The sequence below is a fragment of the Camelus ferus genome, chromosome 14, assembly GCF_009834535.1.
Source record: "Camelus ferus isolate YT-003-E chromosome 14, BCGSAC_Cfer_1.0, whole genome shotgun sequence".
NCBI classification, from domain to species: Eukaryota; Metazoa; Chordata; class Mammalia; order Artiodactyla; family Camelidae; genus Camelus; species Camelus ferus.
This window is the reverse complement of record NC_045709.1, coordinates 12,953,372-12,970,305: the sequence shown is the minus strand read 5'-3', so window position 1 is coordinate 12,970,305 and position 16,934 is coordinate 12,953,372. Positions and strand designations below refer to the sequence as shown.

General features: G+C 39.9%; 1 protein-coding gene across 1 annotated transcript in view; it reads left to right on the top strand.

Annotated features, from left to right (window-relative positions):
- FREM2 (FRAS1 related extracellular matrix 2) overlaps positions 1-16,934 on the top strand; it is a 136,071-nt gene that overhangs the window by 111,337 nt on the left and 7,800 nt on the right. Inside the window, 10 exon segments of the mRNA XM_032496265.1 lie at positions 250-380; positions 1,979-2,137; positions 3,250-3,553; positions 5,490-5,621; positions 6,752-7,083; positions 11,459-11,651; positions 13,601-13,705; positions 15,061-15,188; positions 15,287-15,421; positions 16,192-16,318. Of these exon segments, the coding sequence (XP_032352156.1) occupies positions 250-380; positions 1,979-2,137; positions 3,250-3,553; positions 5,490-5,621; positions 6,752-7,083; positions 11,459-11,651; positions 13,601-13,705; positions 15,061-15,188; positions 15,287-15,421; positions 16,192-16,318 (1,746 nt within the window).

Here is a 16,934-nt window from a genome sequence, read left to right as displayed (position 1 = left end):
AGAATTTTCCGCTGGATAAAATGGAATGGAATAGAAAATATTGGTGTGCAATGCATACAGGAAGAGTAGGAACGTTTTTAAAACTTTTTATTCCATTTTATTCACACCCACACGCACACATATACACATAAATATACTGGGCCACAGTGTACAATGTATTTCCCATTGCCGGTCATTGTCGAAGAAGATTAACAAAAACTTCCCATATTCGTGTGTGAAAGATTTCAATCTGTGATCTTGCTTTTGTAGAAATTGAGTTTAAGGAGGGGGACACCCAGCACATTGTTGAAATTGAAATAATCTCCGATGGGGTGAGAGAGATGAGAGAGGCCTTCACTGTGCACCTAAAACCCGATGAAAATATGATTGCAGAGACACAGGTGAGTAATAAAATGTGAATATGAATTTGTGGCCAGCTTTTTATCAGGGAAAATGCATATGAGCATCACATAATGTAATCGATTGACTTTATACAAGCATTATGGAAAGGAGGTGCCCATAATCCCTTCTCATCTTGTAAAGAAAGTTTGTTTCCACTAGGAAACAAGAATCAAAAAATTCTTGTCTCTCTCCTGAAAAATCGTGCTTGTGAAACTTAAGGAGGAGAGTCTCTGAGTCCCACAGCCCACTCACCCTTCCCATTTCAGTCAGTAACAACCAAATCTGGAATTAACCTCCATCATCTCAGTACAAAGATGAGACTATTAATTCAGTTGCCACATCTCATTAAAACAGATATTTTAACCCATAAAACATTTTGCCAACCCTCAAAATTTCCACCTGCTCATTGTAGCTTTGTTAAATCGATGTCCAGGGCTTCAGTGATCCAAATGTTACAGTGCCATTTTCTGTGTTCATTTAATATTTTTTGTATCATCAGCCAGACTTTCTTCAAGATAAACATAATTTCCATAGAAGTTTGACCCTTAAACCTAATTTTTAAAACTAAGTGATTCAAGGGACAGACCAATGTTTATAATATCTGTGCTCACATTTACTCTATTTCTTTTATTACTTGTTCCACTATTAGCAGGAGATCAAATTGGGCAGATTTTTTTCCCTTAAGTACAGGTCATTTTATTACTTTGTAATCTTTACTACTTGATGGTACTTCGAGTGCCTTGAAGTTTTTTGTCCAAGTCCTATTTAAAATTCAAGAAGTAGGGGCAGAAAATCTTTTTCAAATGTATTTTTAGGTCCTGATCATATAAGAAATGAGTCTTTTATTTATACGGTGCACTGTATTAAACTCTCTCGAGTAAGAAATACACAGATTCATACAAATCACTTCAAGTGATCAAAGCTTCCTTTGACAAGACACACATAAACATAGGCTTGGAAACTGTGATGTGTCATCGGATATTGGAAGATTATTCAGGAGCTAAGGGAAATGTATCAGCAAGGTGTTCTTGTCACCTTACCAGCAATAGATGCTCATAGGTTCCTCCTCTGCCTGTGACTCAGCTCCTCCCTCTGCCTGTGACTCAGCTCCTCCCTCTCCCTGTGCCTCTGGCCCCTGCCCATCTACAGCTTCGCTTTTCACTGAATCCACTTCCGCAGGCTCCATGTGGTCCCACGACCTCTAGGATCTGCTTTCTCGCAGAGTGTCTTTCGGCCTTCTTCCCACCATTAACTAATTGACTTTTTCAGGGGCCCTCCACTTTGTCCAAGACAGACTTAGCAACTTTCATCACAATTTGGAGGAAAAAATTAAAGCCCAAATACCTTGTGAGCCACTGGCCAATCCAGGATGCCCTGGGCTCAGGTACCCTCCCCTGTACCATGAGATATGACCCAGGTGCCGGGGTCACAGGGAGCCAGGCACATAGGGCCTGTCACACCACGGGGCCTCTGGGTGTGACCATTTTTATTATAACGATGCCATGGACTTGCCAAGCATTGTGAGTACTGGCTGCACAATTGAAGCACCGAGAGTCTAATATTTCAGTCATCACAGATCGTTACCTTTTCCTTCCAGATGACCAAAGCCATTGTGTATATAGAAGAAATAAACAGCATGGCAGATGTCACTTTTCCTTCGGTCCCTCAAATTGTGTCCTTACTGATGTATGATGACACCTCCAGAGCCAAGGAGAGTGCTGGACCCGTGGCTGGTTATCCTGTCATCTGCATCACAGTGAGTAGGAAGTTGAGGAAAGGCATAAAATAATTACTTAAAATTAATATATTGTAAACATTAACCAATATAGTAGAGGCTTCATCATGATAAAACGAAAGTGGAAAAATACTGCAGGATTTAATCTTCGAAGTTTGGAAAGGAAAATAGAACATTAATCCAGTTGAGCTGCCATTTTTCTTCCTTCATCCAACAGAGGCTTGAGAACTGCTGTGCATATAGTATGTTGTCTCATACTGTCTCAGGGTCTGTCACTGAGACAGAAGTAAATAAGATATGAACTCTGCGTGCAAAGAATTTAAAAATAAGGAAGAGAAATATGTATTAGAATGAGTCACTCTATTATAGGGTGCAATGTGATCATCAGCATGAAAATGATACAGACCAGGAGACAGAGTGGCAGCTCCCCCTGCGAAGGAAGGCTTGCGAAGGTCATGGGGACTGTCAATAGTTTGAGTCACATAAGGAAGAGTCACCCCAGGAAGAAGTGGTTCCTGCGCAGGCTGCACCTAGAGGAAGAGCATAAAAATGGCATATTATCATTACTTTTTAAGTTGCCTTCTCTTGGCTGTAAATTATAAGCCCCTTGTGAGCAAAGACTGGGAAGCATTCGTTTTTATATCACAGCCGTCCCGGTATAATGACCTACAGGTCGTAGGTATACAGTCAATGTTTATTGAATTAACAAAGCAGAAATAGTAATGGGGTGCAAGTTACAGAGGCCTTGAAGTGTCATATTAAGGAGTGTGGACTTCATTTGTTGGGGAGCCAGGAGCTCTTGCACAGAAGAAGGTCATGAGAGGAGGGTGGTACTGGAGTGTTACCATGGCAACAGCGGTCACGCCTCTGAAGATTCAAGAGGTGATGAAATGAGTATCACTTTTACTGGTATCAAGTTAGATGTAGAAAAGCCCAATGCGTTTTTGAAATGCAGGTTTAGAGTTCATAGAAGCTAGCTAGCATGGCTGGGAAAAGGAATTTGAAAGTTGCATGAATGGCATGTAGAGCTGGGGGGAAAAAGCAGCAGTGACAACAGTAAGGTAGAGAGAACTTGAGAGCAATAATGTCCACTTTGTTCGGTACTCTGGCGCTGACACAGTTTTTCCCCATAGGCTTGCAACCCTAAATATCCAGACTATGATAAAACAGGCTCGATTTGCGCGAGTGAGAACATCAATGACACTCTGACCCGGTACCGATGGCTGAGCAGCGCACCCGCGGGTCCTGATGGCGTGACCAGCCCCATGAGAGAAGTGGACTTTGACACCTTTTTCACGTCGTCCAAGATGATCACTTTAGACTCCATATACTTCCAACCTGGCTCCCGGGTGCAGTGTGCGGCCCGCGCTGTGAACACCGAGGGCGATGAAGGCCTGGAGCTGATGAGCCCTATTGTAACCATCGGCAGAGAAGAAGGTAGGTAGTGCACAGCCGTGATCCCAGGAAGGTCGTGGGAACGCCATGGAATGTTATCAGTGTCTAATTTCTGGTTGTTCATTCCTCCCAGTGCCCCATGTATTCCATAATCCTCTATAAGTGCTTTAAAATAAGCCATTTTCACAAAAATATTCATGAGAAAACAAATATTTAATCATTTTGCATTTTTCGATCACTGCTCATATGTCACGCTTTTTGCTGTGAAATGAAAAATAAGGCAAGATTCCTGCCCTCCAGGAGTTCATACTCCAGTTTAAGTCTGGACAGGGCAGCACTGAAGTGTACAAGTAGCAGTGATTAGGTGTAGCCTGCACGGATCAGGAAAGGCTCCATCAAAGAGGAGACACTTAAGCTGGATCTTGAAAACAGCAGAGAGGAAAAGCATGAGCCATGACTCGTAGGAGCATGAAAAAGCATGGAATATTCTGGGAACTCCAAGCAGGGAAGTCAGCAGCGTGTGAGGGAGAGGAAGAGGGATCAGGAGATGAAGCAGATGGTCCCAAGGGTCAGATCTGGACAGGGGGGCTCATATGTGATGCCACGGCACCCCCACTGGTAATGTTGGATGAGCAGGAGTTCACTGGGGGCAGGAGGGGAGGATTGTCCAGGTAGAGAGCTATGCACAAATGCCCATACCTTATTATTACAAGGGAGGTTGAGTTCAGGGTTGGAGCCCAGACACAGAGGAGGTGGGAAATAGATGTGGCTGGAGACAACACGAAAAGACAGGAAATCCACTTTATAAACCAATTCTTTACTCTGCGGAAGAATTTTTAAATCAGATTTAAAAAATAAGTATCCTTTTATAAGATTCTATTTCTAAGAATTCCATTTGTATATAATGCTTCAGAAATATATTTATTGCATCAGGAAAGGTTATATAAACCATCTCCCAACCTTATGTATTCAGGATCAATATTTATTGATATCACATACAGTAAACATGTTCTTTTATTAGGATTAAAATATATGGTTTTTAAATTTCTCATAAAACCAAAGTATTGTGTTGGTACCAAAAAAATAAATTAATGCTTTAAAATGAGCCCCCTCCAATGAATAAAACAGACATCCCAGACACCAGGGCCTGATTCTGATTTTATTGCTATTCTGAAAAATCCCTGTATATTTCCTACATTTTCTAGAATCAGAAAAGAAATTACATATTTCCTAGTTTTCTTGAAATTGTAATCCAGCATTGTGGGAATCTCTTCCATGATACTAAAAGGAAAATACCACAATTCTCTTAAAGCAAATGTTGGAGGAAAATGTTCAAGTCAGCTCTCTTGGGGGAGATAGGTAGATATAAAATGAGTTATAATTTACAATCCATATACTCTAAAAAATTACATACATAGAGCAAACTCTACCATATACATTTTGCTCTCTAAGGAGACTAGTTTTTATTTTTAAAATGAGTGCATTTTTAGTTTTATTTGAATATAAATAATATATATTTTATAACCGGTCATAACTATATTATTCTAGGGTAAACATCCAATTTACTTAAACTACAATTACTTTCTTCCTGTGTCTGTCAATTATTTTTCACTATGTCTGTTCACATTCTCTTTTCGAATGATTTCTTGAATATGATCATAACAAAGGATGCCCAGCACATATTAAATCACAGTGAACACTAAAAAGAAAAACAAACAAACAAAAACACAGTGAACAATAACTATTTTTTCTCAAACTGCATAAAACACCCAAAATGTTAAGAAGTAGCCACTGAACTCTCTGCTATGATGACTTCTCCAACTATGGTCTTCTGCTTTCCAATACTATCCACTCTCAGCAATGTCTTAGTCCATGGAAAGTTTTAAAGTACATAGATAAAGAGTGCCTATGTTTAAGATATTCTGTAGATGTGCACTCTTCTCTTCTTTTAGCGTGCATCTCTTCATTTTGTCTTGAGGTCTTTGCCAGCCCCGGGTGCCAGGGGTAGTGGGAGCAGAGCCCTTCTCAGCAAAACTGCGCTACATGGGCCCCGAGGACTCCGAGTACACAAACCTGATCAAGCTCACAGTCACGATGCCTCACATAGATGGTAGGTGACTCGGGTAAGCAGATCCATGGGGGTGGTTGGGCTTCTCTGCTGCTCATTCATTACCTGGTTTGTTTTACTGAATATGGGCAGCCCTCATTTTATTGCACTTTACAGATACTGTGTTGTTTAGAAACTGAAGTTTTGTGGCAACCCTGCTCTGAGCAAGTCTATCAGCATCGTTTTTCCAACAGCATCTGCTCACTTCATGCCTCTGTGTTGTATTTTGGTAATTCTTGCACTATTTCAAACCCTCCACCAGCAAAAAGATTATGACTCACTGAAGGCAAAGGTGATGGTTAGCATTTTTAGCACTTAAGTATTTTTAGTGAATGTACATACATTTTTAGACATAATGTTATTACACACTTAACAGACTACAGTAGAGTTTAAACATAACTTTTATATATACTGGGAAACCAGAGAATTCTTGTGACTTGCTTTATTGCAATATCTGCTTTATTGTGTTGGTCTAGGGAAAAAACCCACAATAAAACCGAGGTATGCTTGTACTCTGAATAACCAAACATACAGTAAGTGCTCAATTTATAATTTAAGCTTTCAAGCCCTGCTTCTCTTAAGTATTTCTGTTTTCCTTCTGCCCAGGTTTTTTTCAAAATCTGACAATTTTAGCCTTTTTATAAATTAGATAAATAACTTTGAGAGTGTCCTAAGACCAAAAAGTTTGAAAACTATCACTACAGAGTATAGTTTAAGGGTTGGCAAACTTCTTCTGTAAAAAGCCAAATTGTAAATTTGTGCTATACAATAGAACTTACTGTTTGTGTATTTTATGTATAGTAATTGACAGCTGCATTCTTATATCTGCTTCTGCATTCAATCTATTGCAATATATAATTTTTTGTAGCCTCTGGAAAATTCCACTATGCGCTACTGAGAAAATAAGCCTGGAAAAGTCAAATAATAGCTTAGAGTCGTGAAAACAGCTTTAATGTTACAGATCTCCTGAAAAGTTCTCGAGACCCTCGGGGGCCTAAGATACCACTTTTATAATCCCTGTTCTGCAGTATTTTATAGCACTTGTCTTCTCAAGAGATAAAGCGATTATGAAGTGTCCTAAGCCTGCTGCTGTTGGTGAGACTGGTCACGGTGATTACAAAAATTCCTTGTAGGCATGCTCCCTGTGATCTCCACCAAGGAGCTTTCCAACTTCGAGCTCACCCTCAGCCCTGACGGCACTCGGGTTGGAAACCACAAGTGCTCCAACCTCCTGGACTATACCGAAGTGAAGACCCACCACGGTTTCTTGACGGATGCTACAAAAAATCCGGAAATAATTGGAGAGGCGTATCCTTACCAGTACAGCTCATCTATCAGGGGTTCCAATACCTTACGCTTCTACCGAAACCTGAACCTGGAGGCCTGCTTATGGGAGTTTGTTAGCTACTATGACATGTCAGAACTGCTCACGGACTGCGGAGGCACCATTGGAACAGATGGGCAGGTACGGGTTTCTTCTAGCATCTCAGCTTTGCTCACTGGGTAAACCAGTTGGTTTTGTTCAGTTGCATAGACTTGGAATAAATCCCAACTCTCGTCTTCCTTCTTGGTGATATAGGTTATTAGGCAACAAGAAAAAGCAGATCATCATGCTGTAAGCTCCAAATCTACTTGGATACTACAAAATCCAAATACTAATTTCTCTTTAAAGTAAACACTTTCATTTCTTATGTTTTACATGGATCCCATGACGTATTACGAACCGTCTAAAAATGAAGATTGACTTACAGTCCTCAGGGTCAGTCTAGTTTTTCTCCCTCCTCGTTGTCTTTCTTCTTCCGCCACCTTCTATCTTTCTCTCCTTCTAGCCTCACTTCTCCTCCCTTTTCTTTCTAGTTTTCTCTTCTTTTCCTCCTTATCTGGTTGCTTCATTTCTAACATGGGCAAAAGTATTTTCGTTTAAATACTATTATTTCTACTCTACAGTTTACTAATTCCTCTTCATACTACACAGACAGACATTTACACATAAAACGCACGCACGCACACACACACACACACACATACAATCCCCTGCTTGGTCACCACCATCAGCATCAACAAAATTATTGTTAAAATAGTAGGGAAGTAGGTGAGTATAGCTCAGTGGTAGAGTGTGTGCTCAGCATGCAGGAGGTCCTGGGTTCAACCCCCAGTACCTCCATTTAAAAAATAATAATAAAAAAAATAAACTGATAAGGAAGCAGGGTCTCCATTAGCAGTTACAATAAAGAATCTAAAATGTGCAGGGTATAGCTTAGATTTGTAATGAGTGTTTTAATTCAAAGCCGTGTTTTGTCCTACCTGGACTAAAACAGAGAGTTTGTATAAGTAGGCTTATAAATTAAAATGTTGAATGGTACCCAGAATATATCTTATCTTTCAAGATTTAGTCAAGGTGAGGCTGGATTTTTTTCTGTGCTATATTCCTGTGGTGTTGAAATATAAAACAAGTAGTAACAAGAGAAAAGTCATTGATAACTATCAGTTTAATCCCAGAGCAAAGCTGTCAATCTTGATAAATTCTGCTGCTGTCAAGTGGGCAGCCATTTGTTACGTCTGGGAACTATTAGACTCCAAGGGAGTGAGACTTTATTTCCACCTCCTCTAAAAGCAGCAAAATATCCAGAAACTTGCATGGGTTAGTAAAAATCGCAGATAAAAACAGCAACAGGAAGACAGAGGGGAACAGTAGAAAAAGCCTGGAAATTGGAATCAAGCAAATGCAGACGTCAGTTTGGCTCCGGTGTTTTCCAGCGAAGTGTTCTTGGGCAGGTTACTTAAACCCTCCTAAGTGTTCGTTCTTCCAAGTCCCTCTTCCCCAGCCTGTCTTTGCCACTTGAAAGAAACGTGGAAGAAAGAAGTCCTGCCCCCAGAATAAAAACACTCATATTAACACATCTACCTCAGCCTTCTCCTTGAAAGGTCAACCACGTGCGTTCCTTCAGCTGCTCACCACAGAGCTTGTTTTCAATCCATTATGAAATCACTCCTCTTTTCTTTCTGGACGCTCTTCTTTTAGGATCTTGCTGAAGTCACAGGCTCTATAAACAAAATGGGACACAATAATAGGATTGCAGTGGAGTTCTGATCCTTCTTTGTTAAAAATCACTTTGGACCACAGAGCTTCTCTGTGAGTCTCATGCCATCTATAGTCTGTTTTCACCCTTAAGAATGTTTTCTATCTTCTCTGCAAATAGCAGTACTTTTCCGTCTTTTATACATGCAACTTCTCCAGTGAAAACCTTGCATGCAGCCTGCTTTATCCTCTCACGTCTGCCCACTTCCCCCGTGTAGCAAAGGCATTCTGAATGCAAATTCTGTCCTTCAATGTGTTGTCTCCTCCACCAACTCTCGCGATAAAACACTTAGCTAAACTGACTACACTTTGCTGGAGTTTTTCAATCACAGTTCTGTTTAATTCTTTAAGTTTAGTGTTTTGTTTTGTTTTTTTCTTCCCAGTACCATTCCTAACAAGAGAAGTTACTGCCCTGCTTCTGTAGCTGAGCTATTTAACTGTTGTTACCCTAAGTGAAAACTGGCAACTCTAGCTTTCAGTGAAGTTTCACCTGCCTGCAAGGTTTGTGTCACATGAGACTCAGAGATAAGAGAGGGTGCAATCTAAGAATTATTGAAGCACCCAATTCTTACCGGGTTTGTGTTGCCTTCTGGAGGAAGATGGGCAGCTTGTGGTTTGAGTTTCTCCTGAAAGGATTTTTCTGCTTTTGCATTGTTGCAAATAAATTTAATAACATAATCATGATGATCAACATAATAGGGATGACCAGATTTGGTGCAAATCATTGAAATTTCAGGATCTTCTGATAAAATTCTAAAAGCCTCAGTCTAAACGAAGTGGCAATACAGCCTAATAAAATATGTTGCTTACTCTCTCAGAGTGAAGCTCAGGGAAGGCTATCCTGTTTCCTCCAACTTTCTTGAGTTTGAACTTCAACTTCTCCTCCAACTACTGATACTTAAATATAGGTGATATTTAAATATAGGTGAGAGAGAAGAAAATATATATTAAAGTAGATACAACTTTTGAGATATTTTCTTAATTTTCCTCATTAGTTTTAGGTTCTAGAGAAGAAGAAAAAATATCTAAAGTAGTAATGAAAACAGTAACAATGATGATAATAGTAACATCTAACATGTATTTAATGTTTACTCTATGCCTGTTATAATGGGTCAGTACCTTACATATTTCCACTAAGTCTGTCCTCACAGCAACACTGAGACAAGTATGAATTTTGACCCCCTTTTTGGAGATCGGAAAGTTGAAGCAAAGAGAATTCAAAGAACTTGCCCGAAGTCAATTCGCTTGTCAGCCTGTTCTCTTAACCACATCATGACACTTATCTGGACATTTCATTAAATGTCATTTAATTGGGTGAATGTGAGGAACGGTTATGGTCACAGGTGAAACTGCAGGAGAGGCAAATAAGCTTCTTCCTCTGTTCTTGGTAGAAGAGCAGAACCAGCCCCAGGTCTCCTTGTTCTCTGCCAGGTCCGCACAGCCCCAGCCAAGCGCCGGCGGACGTCCCGTTCCCTCTGCTAGCGCTTTTCTAGACGCGCCACCTCAGCAAGGAAATCACTCTGCAAACAATTGCTTCTGCCAGGAACGGCATGATGAAGGAGGGGAGTTTTTCCTTCAGTGTTCTCAGGAGAGAACTCTACTGCCTTGAAATATTGCCAGGTCCTTGCATTTTCCTTTGTGATTACAAAGCTCTTTCTAACAGACTCATAAAGGTCTCCGCCTTCCTTAACCTCCTACTGGCAGATGATTTAACTTACAAGGGAGAGTTGCCAAACTGCAGGGATCACCTGAAACATCCAAGATAGTTGTCTGTGAACAACAAATGAAGGGTTACTAAGTTTTCTGCAGTTTGACTGCAACTAGCATTAGCTGATATTAAGACTATTTCTGCTTAAGCCAAAATACAAAAGAGGAAAGTAAAAATTTTAAGCAAGACATTTCATTTTAACTAATTATTCCTAAGACATCTTAACTATTACATGTAATCTTAAACATTACATATCTCTAATAAACATGCTTGCTTCCAGATCCTTCCTGCTTTATTTCCCCTCCTCTGTATAATAATTTAAAAGTACCTTATAACAGTGTTATTCATAATAGCCCAAAACTGGAAATAACCCAAATGTTTATTCATCAGCGGATGAATGGATAAATAAATGTGGTAAATGCCTACAACACGATGCTCTTCAGCAATGAAAGTACTGAAACACGCCACAGTGTGCATGAACCTGGAAAACATGCTGAGTGAAGGAAGCCTATCTCAAAAGACCATATATCGTATGATTCCATTTATGTGAAATGTACAAAATATACAAGGACGGAGAGACAGAAAGTAGGCTGGTGTTTGCCAGCGACTGGGACAGGAGGACGGAATAAGGGGGTGACTGCTAATGGGTACAGGTTCCTTTTGGAAGTGATGAAAATGTCCTGAAGTTGATTGTGATGAAAATTGCACAACTCCCTGAATATATTCAATACCATTGATTTGTCCACTTTAAGTAGGTAAGTTAGATGGTATGTGAAGGAAAAAGGACTTTAAGTATAGTAGGCTGAGAATTATGGAATTTGTCTGAAGGATTTTGGCTGCCTATCTTTTGTTGCAAAGGAAAGTGTAGTAACAAGTATTGAATTGCTCTAAAATGAGGGGAGAGGACAGTGGTGTTGTGAATGCTGTCATGATTTCCTCAGTGATTACTCAGAATCTTCAGTTAAGTGAAAGGAGAAAATGGCTTGTAGAAAATTAGCCTCGTTTAATTAACAACACTGAATCGCGCTGACAGATATCATTTTATTGTTTTAGGTCCTAAACCTAGTGCAGTCCTACGTGACTCTTCGAGTCCCTCTGTATGTCTCCTACGTGTTCCATTCCCCCGTCGGGGTGGGAGGCTGGCAGCATTTTGACCTGAAGTCAGAGCTTCGTCTAACTTTCGTGTACGACACTGCCATCTTGTGGACCGATGGCATTGGCAGCCCCCCAGAAGCCGAACTCCAAGGTGAGTGAATAGGGTCTTGGAAGCCTAGCTTTCTCACCTATTTGAATAATTTAAGAGAATTTTTTTTTTACTGTGGGTAAAAAAAATAGGAGCAACTTTCAGTATCATTTTTATCATTTTTAAAATTATTTTAAAATAATTTCATTTTTTGTTTATGCCAGTTATAAAATTCTGGTTTTTGAAGTGAAAAAAAAACAAAAGAAAAAGTGAATGAAGGGCCACAAATGGCAAAATATTGTTCTTTTTTATGGGTGAGTTGTACTCCATTACATATATATGCCGCATCTTCTTTATCCATTCATCTATTGATGCACACTTAGGATGCTTCCACAGCTTGGCAATTATAAATAATATTGCTGTTAGTAGCGGGGTATATGTATCTTTTTGAATTAGTTCTTATTTTGTGGTTGGCTTTATTCCTGTGATAAGTATGTAAGTTAAAAAAGCTAAAGCTCTAAACGTTCTTAGAAACAGTGAACAGTACGTATATGTAAATTTTTAAAATGTGTGCAGTATATTGTGTGTATGTATTTACATGTAATATATTGTATATGTGCTGTCAAATTGTAACAATCTACCTAATAAAAATGAAAAAAAATTTCATTTTTGTCACAGAAAAACTATTTTAACTGAAGCATATCAATACCTCAATTTCTGCATAATAGGCGACTGGTAAATGTAATTACCTGGAAGGTGATTAATCACTAATGTGTTACTCAGTACAACCTATACACATCTCTAGAGTTTGGAAAATGGGTAGAGGAAGTTCCAGTTGAAAGTAAGGAATGAACCCAAGAGAAAAAGTTGCACATGTTTATTTCTGAAGCCGAGAGATGCATTTTAAAGCCCAGTATAAATGTGTGTCCTGAATTCTAGTTCTGGGTCTACAGCGAACTAGCTGTGTGATCTCAAACGTGTTCTTAACCTTCGGCACTCAGTTTGTTATGAAAGATGGACCAGACTTCTAATATTCTTCAAATATTTTAAAAATTCTGTTGTTCTGTAATACTTAGGCTGGATGTCTTACGACAGTGGTGGTGAATGCCACTAAGTATTGGGCTGCATAAGCGCCTGCAAAACTGTCTCAATCTCAATGTCAGAATCGCAATTCAAAATCCACAAGCGTAAAATGACTTAACCCCTAGTAGAATGAGTGCTGCTCCTTTCCAGACGTGCACTGCTTTTCTGGTTCCATGCATGTCTGACCATCATGCCTGCATCACTTTTTATGAGCCAGAGGGAAATACTCAGAGGCCATCTCAAAATCGGTTCTCTTAAACAGATTGAAATTCCCTTAAAGCTATGTGGAAAATATTACAACCACCCTGAATAATCATTCTCGATCATTTCAGATGTTTTCATCCTGTATCTTGCCTTAGAAAATGTATGTTTAAGTGCATCTTACTGCAGACCCATCTCTTCGTTCTCAGCTTCTACATAAAGTTCTTGTGTTTCCTTCTCGTATCTGGAGCCAACTTTGGTCAACTTGCTACATTTCTTGGGAAGGCTTCAGAGTTTTCATCCAGCCTATAACATTTGGAATTATTCTGGAGAACACAAACCCGTTTCCACCTATGTGTCCAAATCTTCAAAATGTGACGAGTTCACCCTGCCTCCCCATTTACAGCTTCATCCTTGTGGCCTAGAGCTTTAAAACCTATCTTGGCCTGCTGTGTTCAATCTGTATATTTCACATGGACCTCATTCATGTGACCTAATTCTATTTTGCCTGCCTTCCAGACATCACTTTCTTGTTAGGGGAAAAAAAAAAGAAAGAAAGAAAACAAAAATATTTCTGCCTCTCTGACCACTCAGAATTTTTCTGATAATACCCTTTGGCTAGCATGCTTAAAGACAAGATGAATCTGAATTTGTTTTTGGAAGAAACCCCGTACATGAGGAGTCCCTGGTCACCAATATGTCCACTCTTGTGCGCCACCCCACCCTAGGTTCTCTCTATCCAACCAGCATGCGCATCGGAGAAGAGGGGCGCCTGGTCGTGAACTTCAAGACGGAGGCTCAATTCCATGGCTTGTTTGTCCTGTCACATCCGGGTAAGCCCCGTTGCCCAGTCAGTAAAAGCCACTGCCCACACAACCAGGATACCGTTTTCCCACAATTACACATATTTCAGCATGCTTCCCTATGGGTTTTGAAGCCCTTAATTTCAAATGAGTTGTGTCTGCACAGATGCCTACAGGAGGGCTTGGCAATTGTTCAGCTACGTCCTAGAAGCTACAAAATACAAAAATACAAAACGGTTCAAGTACACATAAAAGAAAACTCTATTCAGTGGATTTAAAGTGAAGTTTTACTTCCTCGGAGAGCTGAGCCACACCATTCCCATCCCCTGCTTCAAATGTGTTGTCCCAAAATTTGAATTTTAGGTCATTCATTCAGTAAGCACAGCTCTTTTCTAGATACTGTAAACCTTTACAATGGAGTCAGAAGTGCCACTTCATTATTATACTTAAGTGTCAGACATGTTAACTAATTATCTTAAGTATCACCTATGAAATCTCACTGATTTGATGGACTGTGCTGTGAATATCAGCAACGTGGCAGTCACTGAAGTCCCATGTCTAAGCTTTTCTTTTAATACAAAGGACATTTCATTAGAAATGATTTTTTATTTGATTCTTCTCATTATTAAACTGGTTTGCACATTTTACCCGTGTGCCAACTCCTGTCAGATTGGAAGGGAAAACAGTTCATGCCCTGTCTTCTGTGTCTTTCCTTTTTCCGGGTGGGAGCGCTACACAATGGCTGACAGTTCAGGAAGAGAAAGAAGGTTTGCTGTATTTTTATGAGACTGAGCTCCAAAATACAGAATCAAAAAGAATCATTTTGCTTTATTGTAATTGACCATTCTGGAAAATGAGGATTTCCTGGTCTTTAAAGTTCCCTTCCACATGTCTACCTTTCTAATAAGCTGAATCTTTGTTTAGCCACAATTGAGTCAATCTAATTAAAAATAGATTCCATTTATAAGTTGGGTTTGCCCTGTTCTGTGGATGCTAATAGACTGAATTTCAGCTCATAGTTTCAGTGCACAATAAATGCATTCACATCCGCCTTTATTGAACTGCTCTGCCTCCCTGGAAAGTAGCCCTGAACTATTTGAGCATTTCTGTACAATTCTCTTTTGACAGAATTATGGAGTGGAAAAAGCGCTGAGTTAGGAATCAGAAGGCAGACATCCTGGCTGTGTGATCTCGGGAGAGTCACACAGTCACTCTCAGCCCAATTTCTTTATCTGCAAAATGAGGATAATTATACCAACCCTGCTATTTTGCAGGCTTATTATAAGAATGGATGCAAATAAGATATCATAAGGCACTTTGAAAACTCTAAGCTATCATGCACTCTTTTAGCCACTATCTCATTATCATTATTGGTGCTTTTCTAGCATCCTTCACAAGCTCCATGATCATATCAGCTGATCATCCAGGTCTTACATTTTCCCTGCGCCTCATAAGGAGTGAACCAACCTATAACCAGCCAATCCAGCAATGGAGCTTTGTCTCTGACTTTGCAGTAAGTGACTAAGGCTCTCAATTTTCTTTCTCTGCTGCTTTTGATTGCACCGCAGATTCTTTTAAAATGAAAAACCCAAATGTCCTCTCTTCTTAAAGGTACGTGACTACTCGGGGACCTATACTGTAAAACTGTTGCCATGCACCACTCCAGCACATCAAGAGTACCGGTTGCCTGTCACCTGCAACCCCAGAGAACCTGTCACTTTTGACCTTGACATCCGATTCCAACAGGTGTGTCTCATAGAATTCTTTTCCTGTGGAGAAGCCTACTTTGTTAAAGCCATGGTTTACTTTTATCAGTTAAAAAAAAAGAATCTCACCCAACGGCTTCAATTCTTGCAGGCTGAGAAAAAAAAAAAAGAAGTCAGATAGGAAAGGAGCAAGGGAGGAAGGAAGGAGGAAAGAATTGCCCTTTATCGGTTGTTGGCTCAGAATATAAAACCCACAGTTTAAGAGTATGGAAGGGTTATTATTACTATTTTTTTCTTATGTGATCTGGTCTCCTCCTGGAGTTTGCTGCCTTGGAGATTTGAGAATTTTCCCCAGAGTTCTTCACTTCTTCGTCTTGTTCTTGATCATCAAGGGAGAATAAATATCCTGTAGTTTATGCCGCTTCAAATTACCTAATTGCCATTATGTATTAAAAGAAATGTGAGGGCACCTTTTGCCCAAGAACTTATACTAAATGTTGGTATTTATCAACTGACTGTGATATTCACAAGTCCTTTACACATTCCCATAAACCAGTGGAAATGAGCTCAAGCAATGCAGGTTAGTTCCATTCAAAAATGGTCTAACCATGACAGTTTTGCCTTCTTAAGAAGGTACAAAACTAGTAACACAATTCCCTGGGTTGGTTTGGTTTGGTTGGACATGAAAATCACAGTGTTCAGTGTTCTGCCTGTCAGTGTACAAGGCATGTGTGTATCTGTGGATAATGTATGTGTGCACCACCGGAACCATCAACAACACATAAAAGGGGCTTTTACACTTGGTTTTAGGTCAGTGATCCAGTGGCTGCTGAGTTTAGCTTGAACACCCAAATGTACCTTCTCTCCAAGAAAAGTCTCTGGTTGTCTGACGGATCCATGGGATTTGGGCAAGAGAGCGATGTTGCTTTTGCAGAAGGTATCACTTTACGAATGAGAGGTCTGCTCCGTCTGTTTGCCATTGTATCTGTTGTCCTTTGCTTTCTTGGGTTCATGTTTGAGGGGGAACATTACAACCTGTTTGTGGGTTTGGGAATATAACTCTGGCTTTATCATTTTGGCAGGGATGGGGGAGGGGGTCAGGATGGTTTTTATGCTGGGGAAGTTAACCTCTATTTCCCTTATCTAAGTGACTTTTGGAACAAGTCTGGATTTTTTCCTTGGATTTTTTTTTTTTTTAATTTATGTGCCCTCAAGTTCTGCAGCTGCCTGAGAATGGAGCTCGCGGCCAAAGGTTGTACCTGTCTTGCTCAGTGGTATATTCCCAGAGCCTAACAAAATGCCTAGCACACATGGTAGGAGTTGGGTAATAGCTGTGAGATAGGTGATTAAATACCAGGGCGTTTCCTTAAACCCTCTGTCTGACTCAGGTAAAGCTAACTCAGATTTTTACTGATGTTTTCTTTTTTTAGTGTCATTCTATACTAATTTGGCTACATCTCGCCAGCTAACTTATTTATATAAACTGGACTTTAACTACAATGGGATGTTATGAATGTTAAATTAGAGGCATTGCCTTGAGGTTCTTCCCACTA